This window comes from Solanum verrucosum, unplaced genomic scaffold (genome assembly GCF_900185275.1).
Source record: "Solanum verrucosum unplaced genomic scaffold, falcon-dt-bn FXZP01000214.1, whole genome shotgun sequence".
NCBI classification, from domain to species: Eukaryota; Viridiplantae; Streptophyta; class Magnoliopsida; order Solanales; family Solanaceae; genus Solanum; species Solanum verrucosum.
The window spans coordinates 868,725-893,031 of NW_026020059.1; the positions used below are offsets into that span (position 1 = coordinate 868,725).

Genomic DNA, 24,307 nt, shown 5'->3' on the forward strand with positions numbered 1-24,307 from the left:
CCATGCTGTCCCAACATGCACTAATCACCAGAACATCCTCCCCAATATTACACCATGTAAAAGTAACAATTTCCAACTCACTAACACATACCAAGTGTCCAAATTTACTCAAGCACAAGAGGGAGAAAATTGTAGTAACTTACCTTGCTGGATAGAACTACCACTTGCTAAGACTTGGATTCTTCAAGGTAAAGGTTCTCCTCCTTAACTTGTCTTAAATTATACCTTCCAATAGTTTGAACTCCCTAATGTCCAAGAACCCTAATGGTATTTAATGACTGCTGTATGAATCTAAGAGAGAGAAGAGAGAAAGCTCTAGAAATCAATTTTTTTTGTCAAAGTAAAAATGGTTGGAAAAAGCTGATATCTATCCCTTTTAAAGGGACCTGCTTTGGCCGACTTTCTCACTCATTTTGGGCCATAGTTTGTCAAGTAGGTGACCCACCTACTTGGACTTTTCACTTGGGCCTTTTTGGACTTAAGAACATTGTGCCTTTTGCCACCTTTCTTGTACTTCATTTGCAGCCAACATGTGTCTTTAATTTAGGTCACACATTTAAGTAGGTGATGCACCTACTTTCCCATTCAAATTATTTCTTGTGGGCTTGGAAAGATTGGGCCTTGACTGTCCATTTTCCCTTTATTCTTCTAATCAACTTGGGCTAGATTAATGCAAGTAGGTGGTAGTGTACTTGGCCCAATAACATGGTCAAAAAAATCTTAGTAGGTGATGCACCTACTTGGTCCTTTGGGCTGGTCAATAAGTCAAAGTAGGTGATGCACCTACTTGTCACCTACTAGCTTAGTGTAGTCATTCAAGCACCTCAATATCTTATTCCATTTCTAGACCTTAATACCTTTAATTTAACTTAAAATTTATATACACTATGTCAATTTAAACTTTAGACTCAAATACCACCTTATGATCTCAAGTTTAAATACTTCCATCGACGTCAACTTAATCGGATCGCATCAAAATCTATGAGCAGTTCACTTTAAACCTATTCTATTGTCACTAGTTGCATAGGAAATCAAGTCCATAACTATACCACACGACAATTTATAAGCGTCATATAAATAGAACTAATACACTTAAAATACAAGGTGTTACAACTTAGTGTCGAGTCAGACTAGTGGTGATTATCCACCAAATAATATTGTGCAACAAATAGATGAGACTACTTCTTTCTTAATAGATTTTTGTTTCGAACCTTGAATAAGAAAAAATTCTTGATAAGAAAGACTATAATCAAATAAACCCAATTTGATTTGAATCCAAATTAGTACAATTTCAATATGGTTACCAAAATAGAAAATAAAAAATTTAAATTTGCAAAATTAAAATAAATATAATGAAAGTATAACAAAAGTAATAGGACTAGTAGTAAACACTTTTTTTTGGTGTGATTGTCCAAAGTATAACATAAGTAATAGGCTTGCACCTTAGGTTTATTGGCGGGAAAACTGAAAAGTAGATGAAAAATGGCGGGAACATTTCATAGGGTTTCATATAGAATGTGAACTTTCAGTTTAAACACTCAAATTTAGTGAATAATCCCTTTTTTTGTGTGATCAAAGAAGAAAGAAACGAAAAAAATGTTCGGTAGCAGTCAATTGGATTCATTCTCCGGCGGAGGTTTCATGCCTTCTCAGTCCACTCAAACCGCGGATGCTTCACGCACTTCCGCTAAGGTGAAAACCCTATCACTTTTTGCTCTTCTGTGTACTTGGGTATTCATTTTGTTTGTTGATTTTGTAGAGTCGTGAAAACCCACCTCTGCTTCCGCTAACAGTGAAACAGATAAGTCAAGCAGTTCAATCAAGTGATGAGAAATCTAACTTTGTTATTGATGGTGTCGATGTCAACAATGTAAGAGTTGTTCCTTTTTTTTTTCTCTATGAACTCAAGAATTTGTCATTTTTTTAATATTTATTACTCCGTTAGTTTTCAAAGGAATCACTGAGGAGTAGCCATGTCACATTTTAAAGTTAGAATTTACATACAAGTGTTTCAAATCTCAATTGTTTGTGATTGCAATAATTTAGCAAGTGTGTAAAATTGTAATCAAAGAAAAGAGCAGTTTGATAGTTCATACAGTGATAGTGTCATATAAAATGGGGAGGGGAAAAGGTTTTAGGATTTTTTGGTTTAGAATTTTTAAGGGTCAGTGTTTTGTTTTGGTTATTCAGTACCTTTGAAGTGATTTGGGTATTCTGTGAAAATTTTCTCTTAATTTTAAATATTTTTCGTGGGTCAAGATTTTATTTGGATTTGTGTTACAATTGTGAAAACTTTCACTTCAGTTGTTTTTTCTGGGTCTAGGTTTTGATTTGCCAATTATCACTGGATCTAATTACTGGTTAAGCTAGTGTTTCACTAGTTCTGTGTACTAAGGTGCTATTTTCTGTGATGTGTAAATATGTAAATTTATTCCTTCCACTATAAAAAGAAGAAGATATTTTTGGGTTTATCTTCGAATTTAGAGGAAACTTAACCCAATTCTTTGTTTAGGTGAGATTGGTAGGGATGGCATATAAAAAATCTGAGAGAGTGACAGATGTATCGTTTACGATTGATGATGGAACTGGTCGCATTGAATGTACTAGATGGTAAATTTTCTTGCCTATTGTTTTTCTTGATATAACACTTTATATTTATATTCCAAGTTGATTATTATATTCATAACCTTTATGTGAAGATGGATAAAAAACATGTAGGGATCTACATACTGTTGGGGGGCACATAGTGTTCATCATAAGGGGATCTATTGCTGCAAGAACACTTAGATTTCTTGTAGTTCATAAACAATTGAAGCATTTAAGATTGTGATACAGGGATGTACTGTATTACTAGTCATTTTTTCCTATCAATTAGTTTGGGCGGTTTTACCCCTACTAACTGCTTTCACTACATACAAATGAAGGTGTCTTCGAAAAAAAAAACCTCTTAAAAGTACATGAAAATTAAGATAAATTTATGTTATTTTTTTCTAATTGAAATACAATACCATTGTCCAAACTTAACCAAAGTGGGGAGATCAATGCACCACTCGAAGCTTGGCATCATTTACCTTGATGGCTCTAGGTTTAATCTCTTACTGTTTTAAGGCCGTCGCCTAAACTACTATTTCTGTAGAAGCATGAAAGTTCCTTTGTATAGTAATCCTGTTTGCCTAATTTGCACCTCTCTAGCTCACTATGCACTAAAGTTATGTCTTTCTATCCCTTTTTCAGGGTGAATGATGCTGTGGATACCAAGGAAGTGGAGCAAATATCGTAAGTCACGTCTCTATCAACCATTTTGAATCCAATGGTATGTTTGCTCTTTAGCTTTCTAAATCCACATTTTTAAGCAGGGATGGAATGTATGTCAGAGTCCATGGACACTTGAAAGGTTTTCAGGGTAAAACACAACTAGTGGTATTTGCTATCAGGTTTGTAAAGTTATGCTTCTATTTTTTGTTCTATTTTAATAAATGCTCTATACTTGTATGATCTCAACTAGCCTATGGTCAAATTTTTCTTACTTTTTGTTGCAACTCTGTTGCAGCTCTTCCTTTATTTTCTGAAGGATAATAACGTTTTCTTCTCAAGAGTTGGTCAAGATTATTACCTCAGAATGTCTTCAATGAATGAAACCGCTTTTTCGCTAGAACATTCACACCCTTGATTTTTCTCCAATGAGTCAGGGAAAAGCTAATTCATAATCTTGTGCTAACCATCTTCCACTTGTTAGTATTGATGGCAAGGATGATCTCTTTGTTCAGTTGTTTGTGTTTTCTTGGTGGGGAACAACCTTTCCCTTTTTCCTTTAGAGATATTAGAACTACTTGATTTCAACTTGAATAGCCAAATGGGCAGTTCATCAAGTGTGTTTACTGAGAATCATAGATATTTCCACTGTAGATGTTTAGTCAATTGAATGTTATAATGGCTATCAAACTTTGGTATGATTTGTCATTTCAAGTATGAAATATCTGTTTTCCAGGTAGTTTTCTTAAATATTTAAGACGGACTCATAATTTATCAATTAGGCCACCTCTTTTTGTTGTACACTGATGAAGTTTGTATTCCCAACTTTTTGTTTTTGCCTAGAGATGATAGAATGCTAGAGGACAAACAATTTATTATTAGACACTGGGGACATGATATGTAGTTGAATCAGGACAGCTTAGTTTATTTTTACAAGCAATTCTTTTTGGACTTGTGCACTCTTTGTTTGTGTTAACTGTTAACAATGTCCCCCGAGTGTCTTTCCAGATTGTGTGTTTTTCAGACATTGATTTCCAAATCCATCAATCTTACTTTCATTCCTATGTATGGATTTCTTTGTTTTTCCCTTTCTTGATCTTTTTTAGGATGTCTAGTGATATTGGGTGCTGAAAGTTTCATTGGGTGGTTTGTGGTTGAACCTCGCTACATGTTTTATATGTCCACAGATCAGTGTTAACTAATTTTTTTGTTTGGCTGTTTACTTGTAATTTGGGAATTTTAAACTACCCATTATGGACCTTAGTTTTAATTAGATGGAACCCTAGAATCACTTGTTGATAAAGGGTGAGATTCTAATCCCCCTGTGGTTTCCCAGTTTTCACTTAGCCTCCCCGAGTTTTAAAAATATGCATAGCACCTCCAAACCTTTCTTACATAAGATTTTATGTCGGGGTGGGGGGTTGTTTATGCTGCATGTGCTACAAATACAAAAAGAAGTTGGTTTACTTACCTTTTATTTTCCTCCAAAATATGATTATGAGTGAATAAAATTTACCCCAAATCTAGTCTTTTTTAGTCCTTAGCAATGATTTATCCTAGCACCACAGCCAGAAATAACTTGTCGTCGTTTTATATAGTGATTCTTTTATAAGATTATCAATTAACACCTATTTTGGTCTTTGATGATGTTTCAGACCTATAACTGATTATAATGAGGTTGCTACCCACTTCCTTGAATGTATCTATGTCCATCACTGCAATAGGAAGTCACAGGTATAAATCTAGCTTCTAAAAACAATGAGTTTTATATACAACATCTTTTTTTTATTCTCAATAACCCGACTTGTAGAATAACTTCTAGACTTTTATCCATATGAATACAGAGTGGTCTCTCTGTCTCCACTCCCAGCAAAACTGATGTGCCTGCAGCAGTTAGTGCCCCTTCAAGTGGATACAATTCCAATCAAGTTAGTTTTGACCATACAGTAAATGATGATTTCAGATTGCCATTCTACTATTCATCACTCTTGATGATTTTGTTTGATTATCTTCTTCATCCATTGTTTTCTTTCAGTTCTCTGCAAATTTGAGCATTGATGGACTCAAGGGCATAGAAAAGATTGTTATAGATTATTTGGAACAGCCGTCCTCACTGTAAGTTGTTTAATATGCTGTTAATCATAACACTGATCATGCTGTTCATAGCTTCTCTTTGGTTGACAAGTGGTATGCTTTCCCAACGACGGTCTAGTTTTCTAGAGTTCAAACTAACTTGACTATGTAACTTGAAGATATATTTGGGTTTGGTTTACTCTCCATCTCAACTTGAATGATGCCCTGTTCATCTTAAATTCAGATTCTCTTAAAATGAAAGCGCTTGAAATCCCTGATTCTTTGTAATTTTAGTTGTATGTATTTTGTCGTTTTTCTCGTTTTGTTCTTCAAAAGCATACAATAGAAGGGAGTAACATTACCTTTGGGTCACACTTATTTTTGAGGGTTAAACAGTATCTAATTGGTAGCCGCAAGAATATAGGGCTTACCTGAGTTTGGGTAACTTCTTTACTGTGATCAACTTGTGAAGCTAGAAAATTACACTTGTCATTCATTCACTCATACATACATATGCATACAGAGACACATTCACATTCACATTCACACACAGCCCAAATCCTCTGAGCAGTCGGTGAAAATAACATGATTTATCTATCTTAATTCTGCAATGAAGACAGAATGCTCTGAGAGGTCAGCAGCTTTGAAACTACTACCTGCGTGTGACCTCTATATATGAACTTCTGGAAACTGCTGGCTTAACCTGCTGAAGGCATTTTATTTGACGTTACTGCCATTTCTTTAAACCAAATATTTACTGAAAAAAGACAGTATGTTTAATAAAAGCAGAATGTTTTCCCCAAACTATTATCTGGAAAATGTTATATGATAAAAACCATCATCGGAATAATTTTAGTGCTTAATTGGTTATGCATATTTCTAGCATTTAATATATAAGGTTGACTGGAATTGTGTTTTGGTACGGAAATCTAAAATAAAAACAATGTCCTCTGTTTGTAGGAGTAGGTGGTATTTGTTAGTGGAGGGAGTCACAATAGTTATACCCTTTAGAGAGCAACACATCAAAATATGGCAAATTTTACATCAAACTAGTAAAAGGAGCAAGATTTCCATGATTTATTTGGAAATCAAGATCGATATCATTTCCTAGAGAGTTAAAACACAAGCACCCCAGTTTTGCCTTTTGTGGAGCACGTAGTCTGCTGCCGTGCAATTTTGCAGTCAACTGCTTCTTAATACCATCCTGTAATATTGTAAAAGATACCTTTTGAAGATGCTGCATTCATCTTTGTTTGAGTTGATCATGTTCCCCAACTCTAGATTGCAAAACTGACTACATTTCCATGTTCAGTGCACAGGAGAAAGGGATACACCGGAATGAAATTGCTCAACACCTTAGAGTTCCTTTGGAGAAAATCAAGTATATCTCTTTATCCATCACACAGAAAGATAAAGGACAATTTTGTTTCTCATTTTCATTGCATGCAGGATTGTAACAACCTCCTACTTTATAACCTAAATCATTTTTTTAATCTTGATAGGGAAGCAATAGAATCTCTTGAATCGGAAGGGCTGGTTTACTCTACCATTGATGAATGTCACTTCAAGTCGACAAGTGCTTAAAACTTTGCTTGCTTACATGCTCAGGGAATCAGAGGAAAGATGATAGTTAGCTTGACCTCATCAAATATATCAAGTTTTAGGAACTGATTTCTGTCATTGCAGTCCAGCTTTTTGAATGGAAGTCGATTTAAGGACAAACCTCCTTTAAGAGTATTTTTACTTTTATTTGTCAAGAGTCATGGATATGTTGCCACTCCTGTTTTGGTGTAAAGAATTGTCCATGGAAGCAGATCTTTAGTCCTACAAATATCTCCAATGGAATGGTGCTTTTGGCAGACCAAGTAGTGGAATCACTCAATGTTTACTTTCATTTATTGGTTGAACGATTAGCCAATTCTCTTTTATTGAGAGCATTGGTCAACTGGCCTAAACAATGCAATATCAAAGGAGAGTGCAAAATTGGTTTGTTGAGAAGCAGACACATTCTAATCAGATTTGAATTAATTGAAGACTTTGTAAATATGAGGTCTAAAAACTCATACTTCATCACTGATAAGGATGGGACATCACTAAGAAGTTCAAAGTTGATGAAGAGACTACCTAAGCTATGACATGGATTTCTTTCCCTCATCCTTTGGCCAACTTTTTTCTGGGAAGAAATCATTCTTTTCATTAGTTGCTGCCTGTGGAAAGCCTATTCACATGGATATGGCTACAACAAATAAGACTAGCCCTAGTCGTGCAAGGGTTAAAGATCAGGTTAATCTAAGGAGAGTTACCCAAGTTTGTTGAACTAGAATAGAGGATACCAACTCCGGGGCTTCAAGAATTGAAAGAATTAAAGTGGTGTTTATGATATGCTACCTGAAGTAGTTTTGCCTTTTGTGAAAATTTAGTTGAGTTGGATGACCGTTTGACCTTCGTAGAGGAGTATGTTGCTATTCTAGCCAGAGATGTGCGACGGTTGCATTCGAGAGTCATTCCAATGGTTAAGGTTTATTGAAAGCATTGTCCAGTTGAAGAATGAATGAATTATATTAGGATATACTTTATTTGCTAAAATATTGACATTTTAATACTTTTAATACTATTATTTTAAAGTGTATATGTTTTCAATAATTATGACTAGTTAACTAATTTTTAAAAATGTGATATGTTTAACAAAAGAAATGATTTACTAATCGTCCTTAGAGTGGTGGTGTCCCCTCCTCCTCCGCTTCTCCACATACATGCAATATCTTCTCAACACATTCTCTTTTATCCCATTAATTATTACCCATTATTATTACTCTAACTCCTTTTCCCTTTATCTTTTTTTTTTTTAATTCCTTTTTGTCACATAACTCTTTCTTTTTTCCTTTTATAAAGTTTCTCTTTCTTTGTTGAAGATACAGACAAGAAAGGCCGCTAGTCATTTCATAATATCCTTCCACTTGCTTTCATCTCCATTATTTCTTTACACATTCATGCACTGTAAAGTGTAAACCCATCAATTTTTATTTTTTTTAGGATTTATTTTGATTTGTTATGGAATTTGAAAAAATATTTTTTAAAAAAGTTTTAATGATTCTAAACTAAAGTTTGCTAAGTGGAAAATTGAAATTAAGATATTGTCAAAAACGAAATTTAGAGGTGTCATTTTTTAAACAGATGAAAAGGAAAAGTAGATCATTATTTTTTAAAGTACTTTATTTTGGAAGATTCAACTTTATTTAGTGATCAGAAGTACTTTATAATGTCATTAGTTACCTTCGTGATAGATATTAAGTGAAATGAAGTTCAAGTAATTGTTGACATGAGGATGAATTAGGGTTTCAACTTCATGTTTTAAATATATTAAATTTAATGTTTTATTAAATATATTAGGTAGCAAGGATAAAATAGATATAAAGAGTAAAATAATCTCTTAATTTTTTAAACTGTACAAGTATGGTTGAATATTTATTTTTAATTTAATAAATAAGTAAAAATGAACGGACGTAGAAAGTATTAGATAATAAAATAATAATGTTATCTACAATTAATCTTCTAATTAATTAGTAGTAAATCTTGTTCATAGTTTTAGTTTATCTTTCAAACGTGAATCAATATATAATCTCTAAAGGCCAAACACATACACAACCCCTCAAACTTGCCATCATTTTTCATTTTCGCACTCCAACTTAACCTTGTTCCATTTTAACCCTTAAACTAAAACTAATTTTTATGATTTTTTATTTATTTATGTTCTTCAATTGCAATTTTTTATTTTAAAAAAATAGACATGCGTCTGTTAATTTTCGTAAAAAAATTAAACATTCAATTAAATTTTTCAAACAATAATATTATTTTTTGAGATTTCTCTGTATTTTTGCATGAAAGTAAATTGACGAAAGTTCTTCGATTTTCTTTCTTAAACATTCAATTAAATTAAATAACACTACTTATTTATTATTTCTTGTCATCTAGGCTATCTAAATTTAACGCAAATACTCACGTTTTATTTTTAATATAAATCAATACGAATAAAAAAACTCATATTCAATACGAGTAAAAAAGACTCTTGTTCATTTCTAATAACACTACTAAAAATGTTAAAACTCATCTGACTTTAATTTGTTAGATTATCGGTGATTTTTAAGAAAGAAAACCAACACAATTTCGTCGGTTATTTTTCACATAAAAATACATAAAACTCTTAAAAATAAATTATTTTTAAAAAAAAATTATTTTTTGTTATTTTTTATTTTTTTTAACTAAAATTAACCAATACATGTCGATTTAAAGTAAAAAGTTGCAATTGAAGAATATATATAAAAATAAAGAAATCATAAAAATAGTATTTCGTGTTAAAATGATACATAAAAAATGGAGTTTAAGGGTTAAAATGGAACAATGCTAAGTTGAAGTGCCAAAATGAAAAATAAGGACAAGTTAGAGGGGTTGTATATGTGTTTGGCCATCTCTAAACGTAATACTGATCATCATCAAATTTCAAATTAAATAAGTATGAAGAGAAATTATTAGTAATATGTTTCAACCATTTTTATCCCCACAACACAAGCGAGACGCCTCGATTCTCGTGCATACTTATCTCTCTCTCATAGATATCTCTATATTAATGTCTTACTCTTTCACATTTTACATTTAAGCCTCTAATTTCCCCTCTAAAAAAATATCTTGAAGCACCAAGTTTTTAGCACTTGTACGTTTCCCAAAGAAAAAAGAAGCAGAAGCATTTCAAGTTCACCAACGATAATGGATATGAATTCTTCTTCTTGTGAGAAGTGGCTTGGCTTCTCACTTTCCAATATCAACAACTTGCCACCTTCTACTACTAATTCTTCACAACTCTCCATCTTCCAAGCTTTCAACTCCAACCCTAATAGTATTATTCTCTTCTTCCTTTTCTCTTTACATGTATACACAGGCGTGGAGCTAGGTTTACGAGTTTGTGGTTCACAAATTAAGATATATATATATATATTTATTTGTTTAATTTTTTAGTAAAAATATAGAATCTACAGAAAAGCTTATTGAGTTTGTCTGAACCTACGAACCATCACTTAGTTTCGCCTCCGCCTCTGCATGTATGTAGTTTTCCATATAAAAAAATTAATTAATGATGATATACATATTTTATAGGTTGGGATGTGAGGCAAAATGAAAATGGTGCACCAAAGCTTGAGAATTTTTTGGGATCTTCTTATTGTGAGAGTAATACAACAACTAGTTGTGAATATGGGTCAGAGTTGAAGAGGATAGCAGCTACTTTTCTACCTACCTTTACTGATGATCACAAAGACAAGTTGCCTCTAATTGTCACTCAACCTAAGAAGCCACTCGAATCATTTGGACAACGCACTTCTATTTACAGAGGTGTTACTAGGTGAACATTATCATTCATTTTTATTTTTATTTTTTTGAATTAACATATGTTATTATTTTTATCTATACCTTTGTTGTTTTTGTGTGTGTTTTAGACATAGATGGACTGGAAGATATGAAGCTCATTTGTGGGATAATAGTTGTAGAAGAGAAGGACAAAGTAGAAAAGGGAGACAAGGTATCTACTTTTAGGGTTTCTCTCCTTGCAAATTAAAACTTTTTTTTAAGTAAATCAATAGTGTTTTCAGTTATCCTCGTAATTATTTTTATTTGGTTTCAATATGGAAGCAATATATGTCATGATTCCAGGAGTCTATCACGTATAAACTTTAAGGGCCTAAGTAATTAACACTAGTTAGTTTTTGTTGATTTACGTTATTTTATGAGATCTGTACGTAGTTCGATTTACATAATTTTTCCCAGGAATTGTTGTAAGCTTGAATGTGTAGAATTTGAATAGGATGTTAGTAACAAATGTGATATACTATAATATGAAATGCATAATAATGAGGAATATGGACTAATTTTGTTTTGTTTCTATGTGAATGTACCATCAAATGATTGTGGCCCTGGACGAATTAAATCATCATTGCCGAATTTCAGTTTACTTAGGTAAGTATTGATTATCCAAAATCTTTTTTTTTTACAATTACTATCTACTTGGTACAAGATTCTTTTTGCAATGAATATGTACGTGTTCAAACCTTTAGATTCTCTTTGGATTCTTATTTTCTAAAACTTTTTACCCCTTCGGTTCAATTTATCACATTTCAGATTTCGAGATTCAAACAAATTTATTTTTTATCGTAAACTTTTCATATATTTTTTAAATATTTTGAATTGTCAATTATTGTCACTTATACTATTTTTTATATAGTTTACAAATATATAAATTTCATTCAAAAAAATTGAAAATTTCATACGTAAATTTTTGATCAAACTTAAACTTTCTGATTCTCGAAAAATGAAATGTGTTACATAAATTGATACACGCGGAAGTAGAAAATTAAGATTTGTATGTTCTCATCTTTTTATGATTAGGTGGTTATGATAAAGAAGAGAAAGCAGCTAAAGCTTATGATCTTGCTGCCCTCAAGTATTGGGGTCCGACCACTACCACTAACTTTCCGGTACTAATTAATTTAAAACACAAATTGAACAAAAAAAAGAGGGAATTATTAATTATTAATTTTTTTCTTTTATTTTATCTATACATTGAGATATAAAATTCTAGTGGTGTGTGTTTAAAAGGTATCAAACTATGAGAGGGAGCTTGAAGAAATGAAGAACATGACAAGACAGGAATTTGTTGCATCTCTTAGAAGGTTAAAACTCTTAATTATGTTACTTTTTTAATAATATGTCTGCTAAATAAGATTTAGCAATAAATCTTCATAGAATTTGCCATCGGTAATTCTTAGTTTTGTGGTGGTGTTATATTTTCATCTAAATAAATGCTTTTATCGTCTCATTATATATATTGGACCAAATAATGCGTAATCTTATGATATACTCTTTGTTATTATAGGAAAAGTAGTGGATTTTCAAGAGGAGCTTCTATCTATAGAGGTGTCACAAGGTCAGGAATATTATTTTAATAATATACATTACTTATTTTGGTAATTTTATTTTATTTTTGGTTTTCACTTCCTTCGTTCAACAATAGTTGTCCATACTATAAATAGTTGTCCAACAATAGTTGTCTAATTTTAAAAATTAAGAGATACATTTATCTTTTGTGTTCATTTTACTCTTGCTGTTAAATACTCTATTATTTATCATCTAACATATTTTTCAAAGCATTATATTTAATAAAGTCAAAGCATACCTATTATTTATATAATTTCTTAAGGGGTATGTCAAGTCAATAATTGACAACTATTATTGGACAGAGAAAGTAAAAGCCTAACTAAATTTGAATTTACGTAGAAAATTTTCACATTGATAGTAAAATATTTCCTAAAGTCTAACAAAAGACGATTCTCTACCTTATGGAACTAACATAACATTTTTTTATTTTATTTTAGACACCACCAACATGGTAGATGGCAAGCAAGAATCGGTAGAGTGGCTGGAAACAAAGATCTCTATCTTGGAACTTTTAGTGAGTTTTTTTCTTCTTTAATTCATTAGTAATATTATATATCCATTTTTGTTTTTTTCCCCACCAAATTAAATTAAATGAATTGAACATGGAAAAATGTCGGAACTAAAATTATTCAACAACACTCACTGCATTGCTGCTATTTGTTAACATTTGCGGTGGATTCCCTAAAACATCTCTCTGAATTAGGTTAAAGGTTTGACAATAAATGAGATACGTGGCTCTTTTTATTTGGTCTTATAAGCGGCACAACATCAAAATTTTTTTGTTTTTATATTCTTGTTGCCCATGGTTTTTGTTGATGGTATTTTTCATAAATAATAATAAATATGCTTTTACTTTGAATCCCTTTCCTATCTTCACATCATAGAAGAATCTTTAAAATTTTAAAAAATAATATTTTTAGGGTCTGTTTAGCCCTGCGATGTAAAATCATGATGTAAATTAGTTAATGTTTTGTTTGGACATGTAATTTGAACTTTTTTTTGTTATATGTGTAAAAATTTCATAAGTTTGTAAAATATTAAAATTATCTTAATTTTTTATATATTTTTATCAAATAATTACAAGTTTATAAAATTACATAATACACCGTTATAAAAATGTTCTTAAAAATATATACAATATTTATTGATTGATCAATTAGCTCTAATTCAATAAAAAAATATTAAATATAAGTTATGGTGTACTAGTCTTTAATGTGTAGTACGAACAATCTTCTCACGTAACTTGTGTTTTTCGTTCATATGATTGAAAAGACGAACCAACATTGTTACTTGAGTCATTTATTGATCTGGTAAATATATTTGATAAAAAATAATAAATTTAGTAAATATAAATGGTAAATTAAAAATTGATTTGAAGCAATAATTTAACATACCACAAAGAATTACGTGCTCATTTGAATCATGGGACAATTAATGAAAATATGATGCAGAACCAAAATGGGTAAGCACGTGGAATTATCTTTTTTAAATTTTCTCTTCAACGTGGTGGGGTGTCAGTATTTACTTTCATCATGATCATACTGATTTTGTTATTATTATTATTATTATTATTATTTTGCGATAATGTTTTATCGATAGCCTTATTATAAAATTGCGATAATTAATTAAATACAGGCACCCAAGAGGAAGCAGCAGAGGCTTATGATATCGCTGCAATCAAATTCAGAGGAATAAATGCAGTAACAAATTTCGACATTAGTCGTTACGATGTTAAAAGTATTGCTAGTAGCAATCTCCCCGTTGGAGGAATGAGTAACAAATCCAAAAGCTCATCGGATGAAAGTACTAAAAATGTCGAAAATCGACCCAACGATATTTCCTCTGCTCCTAATTTCCCATCACAGAATACGAGTATGGTCAACTTAGGTTTCGGATTGCCTATAAAGCAAGATGCATCCGATTTCTGGTCAAGCCTTGGATACAATAACGATCAAAACAAAAATGGTTCGTTATTTCAGGGTACAACTATGAATGCACAAGGTACTACATTATTCAGCAATGAAGTCAACAATAGTAATGTCATGTTCAATGAACAAGGGTACTATAATCATGATCAACAGCAACAAAGTGGTGGTTCTAGTAGTGAAATAAGTATGGCTTTAAATAGCAATATTGCCACTACAACTACTACTATTGATAGCTCTAGTTTTGATAATTGGATGACACCTTCTCTTCATTCATTCCAAAGTAGTGCAAAGAATAACCTAGCACCATTTCATACCCCAATATTTGGCATGGAATAATGGTAAGCTATGTTGCTCGGATTTTTCAAAAAATTTAACAGGTGTTGGATTCGTCAAAAATAATGTGTTTTTGAAGAAGGTAGAGTCTGCGCAACTAAGATGACAAGTGTAGGGAAATGAAGGGACAAGTTCTGAATTTACCCTTTTTTGTGTGTTTGAATGGGGTTTTAGTTTGTCACCTACCAGAGGAGAAGCTAAGTGGATTGGTCAAAAAAGTGAAAATTGCTTTTTGCATGGGCAAAGAATGGGACGTACAATCATTTCACAGCAAATAAAGCAAGGGTACTAACTTGAATCTTTTTATTTTTAATCATTAGTTTCTCTTAATTAGTTCATTACCTTATAATTATGTTCTTTTGTTTGTTTGACTGACATGATTTATCTAGTTATTTTATGGCTAGAAAAATCCCTTTTGTACATTCTCATCGTGTACTGTTTTCATTTCAATAAAATTCAGCACATGTATGATATACTCTCTTTTTCTATGAATCTTTTTGGTAAAATACATCAATAGTGCTTCATTTTGATACTTAAATTGTGACATGTCCAATTGAATACTTGAACATGTGATAGAACATAATGAGTGTCCGTAAACACGTACAAAACCATTTCTAAAATAAGATAATAGAAGTACTTTGTTTTGCGATTTTGAGAATCTAGAACAAGCTATAATTCGATTATCTAAATAAAATTTACCACTAAGTTTCACGGGATGTATTGTAGATGGATTTAGCCTATCCTTTTCATTGGAATGACGAGTACTGGATCATACAACAGGTTTTTAAATTCCTGCCCTCTTCATAGCCAATGGTTTTTTAACCCCAACAAGTCAACTTTTTTATGGCTTTAATTAAATTGATGACAAAAAAATCAAAATTTAAGTAGCAAGTTTAAATATGGTTCAGTATAAATGATTTTGAGTTGAATTGTGTCACGATTTAAAATTTTGGAATCGTAGAAACATATATGTAGGCTGATAAGTAATGCTTTCAGATGTTTTGATGATCTCCTCACAAGTGCAGGGACCTGGTCCTCTGCAGAGTATGCTCGTCCAGGGTCATATGCTATACAACTGTAAAGCTGTCTGCGTCAAAAGGTTGGTGAGATGCCAGTGTCCTGAACCAATCACAACGGACGAGGTTGCTTGTATGCTGGACAATAGCTCTTCATAGTTGATATATTCAACATACAAACAACAAATTATTCATTCATTCAAAGAGAGACTTTCAAGCTTCAAAACAGCAGAGACCTGATAGAGTGTTTATTGCTTTTGTACCAGTTGTTACTTTGAGTGCTTGTAATCGTGCTTATATTGTCGGAATCATTTCGTTTGTGATAGAAACGTTTCAAGCTTGTGTGAATCATTGTGAGAACTTAGTTGTGAGTAACTTAGTGTCTTACATCAAAGTCTATATTAATCAGTCAGGATTAGTATAGTGGGCAGTGTTGTATCTGCTTAGGCTCAGTTAAGTAATAGGTGATATTACTTGTGTGGAGATTAGCTGGTTAATCTCATGTTGTACACTGCATTTTACTTTTGCTTGTGAAGATTAGTGAAAGCAGTTTGAAAATTCCTGTGAGACATGTCGTGGTTTTACTCCCTTGAGCAAGGAGGTTTCCACGTAAAGTTGTGTGTACAATTTTTATGTTCAACATTTATTTACATTATGTATTTATTTGCTTTTGTCATTATGAATTGTGCTGAGGACCTGGTCCTATCAGAGCTAAGTGAACGCATATATTCCAACATAGGCCAATTCATTGAATTAATTAAGCAGAAAAAAAAGTAACAACACAAAAATGTATCTATGCTAAGTTGTAAAACTTTGGCACAGCTAGGTCTGAATGTTTCTGTGGTGAAGAAAACTAGTTCAAAAATTTTCTTCAATGAGGGCTTAACTTTGTCTTAGCCCGCCCTTATTACATACTCCCTCCGTTTACTTTTACTTTATTACTTATTTTTAAAATATATTTTCAGTTTTACTTGTCACTTTTAACATGTATCTATATATAATAGGATGTTTACTTTTACCTATCACTTATTTTTAAAATAGATTTTCAGTTTTACTTGTCACTTTTAACATCTATCTATATATAATAGGAGAGAAAAAAACAACATATGTGTCAGTGCCACAATTATTCTTGAAATTTCAATATTTAAAGAATCAATCTTAAAAAAAAATATGATTTAAAAAAAAAAAAAAACACATGTCAGCAATGAAGAGATAATAGATCTTTAGACTCTTTAATATTTGGTTTTAAAATATTAAAAATAATTATCTTTCAAATAATTTATTTTCTAATCTAACTACTTCAAATTTAAAATTTGAATTCAAATTTTAACATGTGTTTGTATGTGAGTAAGAGACGTTTTAATACATTTTTAAAAAATGAAAAATTACCTATTTACACGCCATTATTTATCATATTCTCCATTTTTTCCTACCATTTAAAAATATTAATTTTTTTTTAAATTTTTTATCCAAACTCCAACTGCCTGGATACATTATTCCTCTCCATTCCAAACCCACGTTTCCCCCCCTAATTTAACTCCTTCAATCTTTCCCTATTTTCACTTCCATTATCAAATCAGTTATCTCCTTCATCTTAATTTGAATTTCAAAATGTTTCTCTCTAGTCAATCAATCTCAAATCTATCAATATGTAGTTTCATCTTCTTCACTTTATTATTATTCGTTTTTTCTAAATATAATTTTTCATCTATTTTATTGATACATATGGATACTCCTTTGTCTAGTATTGGTACACCTAACACTAATTGAATCTTTGATTCTGATAATTCTAAATGGCCCGAAAACAAATCTAAGAGCTTACATAACCCCATAACAATGGCAAATCAAAGTTTAGAGAGGCAAAAGTAAAGAAGGATGTATGATCTTAGGCGTATTTATATGCCTAAGTTGTCAATATTTTCCCATGAATTGATTGAAGTAACGAATGATCTTGAGTCTATTAGCTAGATTTCGTTATACTTGCGATATTGTGCACTAAAACATGTGATTAGAGGTTTCAGGAACTCTCAATGAGATTGGAGTCAAATTGAAAGAAAAGATGCAAGGATATGCTGAAAAGAAGCTAAGGCTGAAGGCCCCAGGGCCATGCGCACTGCTAGGCGCGAGGCGCCAAGGGCCAACATTTAGAGAGGCCTCTCAAGCGTTCTGAGAGGCGCGACGCGCCAAGGCCCAACATTTTGGGGCCTTTCTCAGGCGCTCTGAGAGGCTCGACGCGCCAGGGTGGAAACCTTAGAGGTGAAGTTTGGGCGTAATGCTAGGCGCGACACGCCAACAAGATCCCGATTTTTCCAGCTTAAAAGTGTTAAAAAAGGATTCCTAATTGTAATAGACTTTGGCTCTAATTTCCTACTATTATAAATAGACCCTTAGGGCTCCATTGTGGGGGTTCGACTTTTATTGGATGTGCAAGAGCAAGTATTCACGTTTGTAACGGGCTTTGATCTTTTAACTCTTCTATTTTCCAGAAATCGCATGGACAATTGTATTTTGTAGTTTTCTAATAGAATGAGTGGCTAAACGCCTTAGTTCTGGGGCTGTAGCTCCAAATGAATTGTTGATTATTAAAAGCTTGTTGAATTAATTATTAGTTGTCATTATAAGTTACTTATATGTTCTTGTTTAAGTATTTTATGATTGATCACCACAAGATAAATATATTGTCTAAACTTGAATCGGGAGAGGAGAGGTTAGATAGACCAGAGAATATAGAGAGCTTGATCGACCCATTAAGTTGAGGTGATTTGTGTTCAGGAGTGACGCCCGGACGAACAACTCGCTTGGTTACGAAACAAGATGAATTATAAATGCTCGCCAATTAGTCTATTTATCCCCGCTCAACGATGTAGTAGATAGCTAACTGGGGTAGGCGACTAGATGTGTGAACCTGACTCATACAATTAATCCTGTAAATCAGTAACTTGACAACTAAAATTAGTTCTAAGCCAATAAAATGATACATGAGATTCATTGCAGCTGCAACCCTGGAATTGTCTTTTATTTGCTTGAAACATCATCTTAAAGTTGTTCACATTTAGTTATGTTTATTTAGTTCATAATTAGTAGTAGTTAACAATCATCACCATCTCTGAAACAGTTACTTCTATTTTATTTGTGGAGTTAAGTGTTGGATATAAGTTAATCATAAGTCCCTTGAGAACGATAACTCATGTATTTAAGAATCTATATTACTTGAGCAACCACGTACACTTGCGTGTATATTGGGGAGCAATAAGTTTTTGGCACTGCTCGGGGACTTAGAAATTGATTTATATTCGATCTTCTTAAGTCTACAATTAGAATATTCATGTATTAATTACTTGATCTTAGGTTGTTTATTATAGACACTTGATTTTCAGGTCTGGCTCGGAAGGGAGAACTTGTCGAACCTTACAACGAACCCGAAAGAGTTTTAGGCCAGCGCAGAAAAATGAATCAAGGATGTCCAGGAGAATTGGGGTTAGGTGTTCGGGGAAACAATGATGATAATAATCAAGACAACGTGAACAACCAAGAGAACCCGAATAACCATGGAGTACCTCCTGTCGTACCCGCAAGACTAGTCCATGATGTGGTAGTCCCACTCATAGCCAAGTTGGCATCTAGTATTAGGAAACCTCCACCGGGGGGTAGATTTGAACTAAAGTAGGGCATGGTACAACTCCTCCATTCTAATGGGGAATTCACGGGTCTCCCCCACGAGGATCCTCAAATTCACCTTAGGAACTTTATAGATAATACTGATACATACATCCCAACTGGAGTCTCATCGTATTATGTGAGGCTGACGTTATTCCCATACTCATTGTTAGGAGCCGTAATGCGTTGATAAGATTCTGAGCCACCAAACTCCATCACTACTTGGGATTATCTAGCAAAGAAGTTCTTAAGTCGATTCTTCCCATCTAAGAAAACTGCTAAGTTGAGGAGTGAGATAAGCTTTACTCAAAACCAGGGAGAGGACATGTATCAAGCATGGGCTTGCTTCAAACAAATGTTGAATGCTTGCCCACACCACATGCAAACTAATGAGGTGCTTGCTCACACTTTCTTTGAGGGTCTAGATTATAATGCTCGTTCACTTATTAATAATGCATCAGGTGGACATGCCCTATCTAAAACATGTGAAGAGTTGTTCGACTTACTCGATAAACTCTCCGAAAGGAACCAAGTGTATGAGGGGGAAATGCCTAGAACCACAACCCAAAAGGCTGCGGGGATCTTAGGTATAGATTAAGCTACTGCCATAAATGCCAAGTTGGATGCAATGCAACATAACATGACCTTACATTTTAAACAGATGGCTCTAAACCAGGCACCGATTAACATGGTACAACATGTATCAAATTGGTGTGGGGGTATGTGGTAGTGGAACTCATGAAACTGAGCAATGTGAGGAAAACCCAGATTCCGTAAACTATGTGGGTAATGAGCAAAGGGGTGGAGTTCAGCAAAATTATGGTAACACTTACAACCCTAGTTGGAGGAACTATCCTAACTTCTCATGGGGTGGGAACCAAAACCAAAATCAGGCGCAAGGGGCTAACCAATACCATTCTCAAAGGGCTGGGCAACAATACCAAAATCCTAACCAAGGCGCAAATCCTAATGCACCAAAAGGGGGGATGACCAATGAAGAGCTCCTCCAAAAGCTCATGACTGAAATAGGGACCAAAATAAATGCTAGAATAGATAAGCAGGATGAGAACATCAGAAACATCCACCTGTCCCAGCTGAGTTTAAAGAAACAAGTTGCGCAAGTAGCCAATTCTATGAACTTGCATCCCCAAAGTGGGCTACCCGGTGATACTGACCCCAACCCAAAGCAATTGGATGCGGTAAGTACTAGAAGTGGGTTACAATTAGAGGAAATAGCTCCAAAGAAGAGTGAGATGAGGCAAGTACCAAAGAAAAAAAAGTGGAAGAGGTAGTAAAAAGCTCCAATGTTGAGGTACCCGTTCCTCAAAAGAAATACCACCTCCATTTCCACAAAGGCTCAAAAAGCAGAATGAAGATGAATGTTTCGGTAAGTTTCTCTCTCCTTAAACAGGTTCACATTAATCTGCCTTTGATTGACATTTTACAGGGTATCCCGAAGTATGCTAAATACGTGAAGGACATTGTGGCTAGCAAGAGGAGGCTTACGGAGTATGAAACTGTATCACTTATTGAGGAATGCAACTCTAGGATCCAAAATAGACTGCCCAAAAAGTTAATAGATCTGGGTAGTTTTACTGTGCAAATTACAATTGGGCAAAGTGTTCATGCCCACGAATTGTGTGATTTAGGGGAGAGTATAAATCTGATGCCCTTATCATTATATCTAAAGCTTGGGTTGGGTATTCCAAAAAGAACCACTGTTACTCTCCAACTCGCTAATAGATCCATTGCTAGGCCGAGGGGGTGGTAGAAGATGTGTTAGTTCAAGTAGGTTCATTGATTTTTCCTGTAGATTTTGAACTTAATTCTAAAGTTCCATTCATTTTAGGACGTCCGTTCTTGGCCACGGGTAGGGCATTGATTGATGTAGCAGCTGGTCAACTAACTATGAGGGCGCATGATAATGTTGAGGTATTCAATGTTTACCATGTTTTAAAATTGCCTTCTATGAAGAGTTGTCTGCTATTACTGTGGTTGATCAAATAGTAGAATCACAAGTAGTTGTGCCTGAAGATCCCTTAGAGAGAGTGTTAACAGGTCATGAGGTAGATGGAGATACTGAGGCCCAAGAGATAGAAACATGTCTAAATCTGGCACTTGTGGAGACTTACAAGCAGAGAGTCGAGTCATTAGATCGTGAGTTAGGACCTTCACCAAAGCTTTCAATTGAAGAAGCTCCCAAGCTGGACTTAGAAAATTTGCCTGCTCACTTAAGGTATGCATTTTTGGGTACTAATGAAACCTTGCCTGTTATACTTTCTGCAGAGTTGTCTGAAATACAGGTTGATGCGGCATTGAGGATCCTAAAGAGGAGAAAGAAGGCGATTGGCTGGTAGATGGCTGATATTCATGGGATTAGTTCGGCGTTATGTATGCACAGAATCTACATGAAAGAGGATCACAAACCAAGTGTACAACATCAACGTCGACTAAATACTTTGATGAAAGAAGTGGTGAGAAAGGAAGTAATAAAGTGGCTAGATGTTGGAATTGTTTACCCGACCTCTGATAGAAAATGGGTAAGTCCGGTGCAATGTGTTCCCAACAAGGGAGGTATGACTGTGGTAAGAAACAAAAAGAATGAGTTGATTCCTACTAGAACAGTGATTGGCTGGAGAATTTGTATGGATTACCGAAAACTAAATGATGCTACCTGAAAAGATCACTACCCCATTCCCTTCATTGATCAAATGCTTGACCGACTAGTAGGGCAGGAGTACTATTGTTTCTTAGATGGGTATTCTAGTTACAACCAGATCTTGATTGCACTCGAGGATCAGGAAAATACCATGTTCACTTGTCTTTATGGTATATATGCTTTCAAACGCATGCCATTCGGACTTTGCAATACACCGACGACTTTTCAAAGGTGTATGATGACCATTTTTCATGATATGGTGGAAGACTTTGTAGAGGTGTTCATAGATGATTTCTCAGTCTTTGGGAAGTCTTTTAAGGTATGTCTCCGGAATCTTGATAAAGTACTTGCTAGATGTGAGGACACTAACATAGTTCTCAACTGGGAAAAATGTCATTTTTTGGTTGGATAAGGGATAGTGTTGGGCCACAAGGTCTCGGAGTCTAGTTTAGAGGTTGATAAGGCCAAGGTAGAAGTTATTGAGAAATTGTCCCCTCCCATTTTTGTAAAAGGGGTGCGTAGTTTTCTTGGCCATGCAGGTTTTTATCGGAGATTCATCAAGGATTTTTTAAGATTGCAAGACCTATGTGCAGTATTTCAGAGAAGGAGGTGAAGTTTTACTTTGATGAGATGTGTTTGAAGGCTTTTGAGATGTTGAAGAGGAACTTAATTGAGGCTCCCATCTTAATTGCTCCTGATTGGGGACTACTATTTGAACTCATGTGTGACGCAAGTGACGTAGCAGTGGGTGCAATGTTGGGACAAATATAGAATAAAGTGTTTCACTCGATCTATTATGCAAGCAAGACCCTTGACTCTACATAAGCTAATTACACAGTGACTGAGAAGGAGATGCTGGCTCTAGTGTTCGCCTTTGACAAGTTCAAATCGTATTTGGTAGGTACTAAAGTGACTGTTTTTACTGACCATGAATCTATTAGGTACCTATTCAACAAGAATGATGCTAAACCAAGGCTGATTCGATGGATATTGCTTCTCCAAATATTTTACCTTGAGATTAAAGACAGGAAAGGTACTGAAAATCAGATAGCGGATCACTTGTCTAGGTTGGAGGATTTTTCCCATGTGAATGAAGGTGAGCAAATTCGGGAAGAATTTTCGGATGAACAATTGATGGCATTAGATATCTCTCAAGTGTCATGGTATGCAAACATTATGAATTTGATAGTAAGTGGAGAATATCCTCCGGGTGCAACCACCTAACAAAAGAAAAAGCTCAATCATGATGCTAAGTTCTATATCTGGGATGAGCCGTTCTTGTTCAAACAAAGTGTGGACCGGGTAGTGAGAAGATGCATTCCAGAGTATAAGGTTCAAAAAGTGCTCAAAAGTTGTCATGCTAGCCTATATGGAGGTCACCACAGAGGAGAGTGCACGACGCATAAGGTACTTCAATCTGGTTTCTTTTGGCCCTCATTAGTGAAGGGTTGTGATAAATGTCAAAGGTTGGGTACTATCTCAAGAAGACATGAGATGCCACTAAGTAACATTTTGGAGGTGAAAATCTTTGATGTGTGGGGTATTGACTTCATAGGCCCCTTCTTGCCATCTAGTGGAAACCAATACATTCTTATGGCTATAGATTATGTGAGTAAATGGGTTGAGGCTGTAGCTCTTCCTTCGAATGATTCAAAAGTGGTGATAAAGTTCATCAAGAAGCACATCTTCACTCGCTTTGGCACCCCAAAAGTAATCATAAGTGATGGGGGTAAGCATTTCATTAACCATCTAGTTAAAAACCTTCTTGCTAAGTATGGTATTCATCATAAAGTTGATACAACTTACCATCCTCAAACGAGTGGCTAAGTAAAGGTTTCGAATAGAGAGGTGAAACAAATTTTGCAGAAAACCGTGAATGCGCAAAGGAAAGATTGGTCCGAGAAGTTAGATGATACGTTGTGGGCATATATGACTGCTTATAAGACACCCATAGGGACTTCTCCCTATCACATAGTGTTCGGTAAAACATGTCATCTTCCGGTGGAATTGGAACACTAAGCTTATTGGGCAATTAAGAGGTTGAACTTGGACCCCGAGCTGGCCGGTAGAAAGAGAGTAGATCAATTGCATGAACTTGAGGAGTTTAGGCTCGAAGTGTATGAGAATGCCAAGCTTTACAAAGAAAAGATAAAAATATGGCATGACAAATACATAGTTACTCGTACTTTCACTCCGGGAGAAAAAGTACTACTCTTTAACTCTAGATTGAGGTTATTCCCCGGGAAACTTAAATCTAAATGGATTGGTCCTTTCTAAGTGGTAAGAATGACAGAACATGAGGTTGTTGAACTTAAAGATGAGACTGGCCCTACGTTCTTGGTAAATAGGTAAAGGGTGAAACACTACTTTAGTGTAGATTCAGATCGTGATCGGGAGGCTATTGAGCT

At 34.1% G+C, this 24,307-nt stretch overlaps 2 protein-coding genes across 2 annotated transcripts; both read left to right on the forward strand.

Annotated features, from left to right (window-relative positions):
- Positions 1-1,591: 1,591 nt before the first annotated feature.
- LOC125823329 (replication protein A 32 kDa subunit A) lies at positions 1,592-7,236 on the forward strand. Its single transcript, XM_049502721.1, has 10 exons — positions 1,592-1,692; positions 1,760-1,870; positions 2,513-2,610; positions 3,235-3,276; positions 3,357-3,434; positions 4,908-4,986; positions 5,097-5,180; positions 5,288-5,367; positions 6,638-6,706; positions 6,828-7,236. The coding sequence occupies exons 1-10, from the start codon at positions 1,597-1,599 to the stop codon at positions 6,907-6,909; spliced, it is 819 nt and encodes a 272-aa protein (XP_049358678.1). The 5' UTR covers positions 1,592-1,596; the 3' UTR covers positions 6,910-7,236.
- Positions 7,237-10,068: 2,832 nt separating this feature from the next.
- LOC125823332 (AP2-like ethylene-responsive transcription factor AIL5) lies at positions 10,069-14,570 on the forward strand. The gene is made up of 9 exons (XM_049502723.1): positions 10,069-10,216; positions 10,474-10,717; positions 10,812-10,894; positions 11,320-11,328; positions 11,758-11,846; positions 11,968-12,041; positions 12,245-12,295; positions 12,744-12,820; positions 13,942-14,570. The coding sequence occupies exons 1-9, from the start codon at positions 10,087-10,089 to the stop codon at positions 14,568-14,570; spliced, it is 1,386 nt and encodes a 461-aa protein (XP_049358680.1). The 5' UTR covers positions 10,069-10,086.
- Positions 14,571-24,307: the final 9,737 nt, after the last annotated feature.

Coding starts and splice junctions, on each gene's coding strand:
- LOC125823332 (XM_049502723.1), top strand. CDS start 10,087: ATGGATATGAATTCTTCTTCTTGTGAGAAGTGGCTTGGCTTCTCACTT. Junction 11,847..11,967: donor CCACTACCACTAACTTTCCG/GTACTAATTAAT, acceptor TGTGTTTAAAAG/GTATCAAACTATGAGAGGGA. Junction 12,296..12,743: donor ATCTATAGAGGTGTCACAAG/GTCAGGAATATT, acceptor ATTTTATTTTAG/ACACCACCAACATGGTAGAT.
- LOC125823329 (XM_049502721.1), top strand. CDS start 1,597: ATGTTCGGTAGCAGTCAATTGGATTCATTCTCCGGCGGAGGTTTCATG. Junction 3,435..4,907: donor CTAGTGGTATTTGCTATCAG/GTTTGTAAAGTT, acceptor ATGATGTTTCAG/ACCTATAACTGATTATAATG. Junction 5,368..6,637: donor TTGGAACAGCCGTCCTCACT/GTAAGTTGTTTA, acceptor TTCCATGTTCAG/TGCACAGGAGAAAGGGATAC.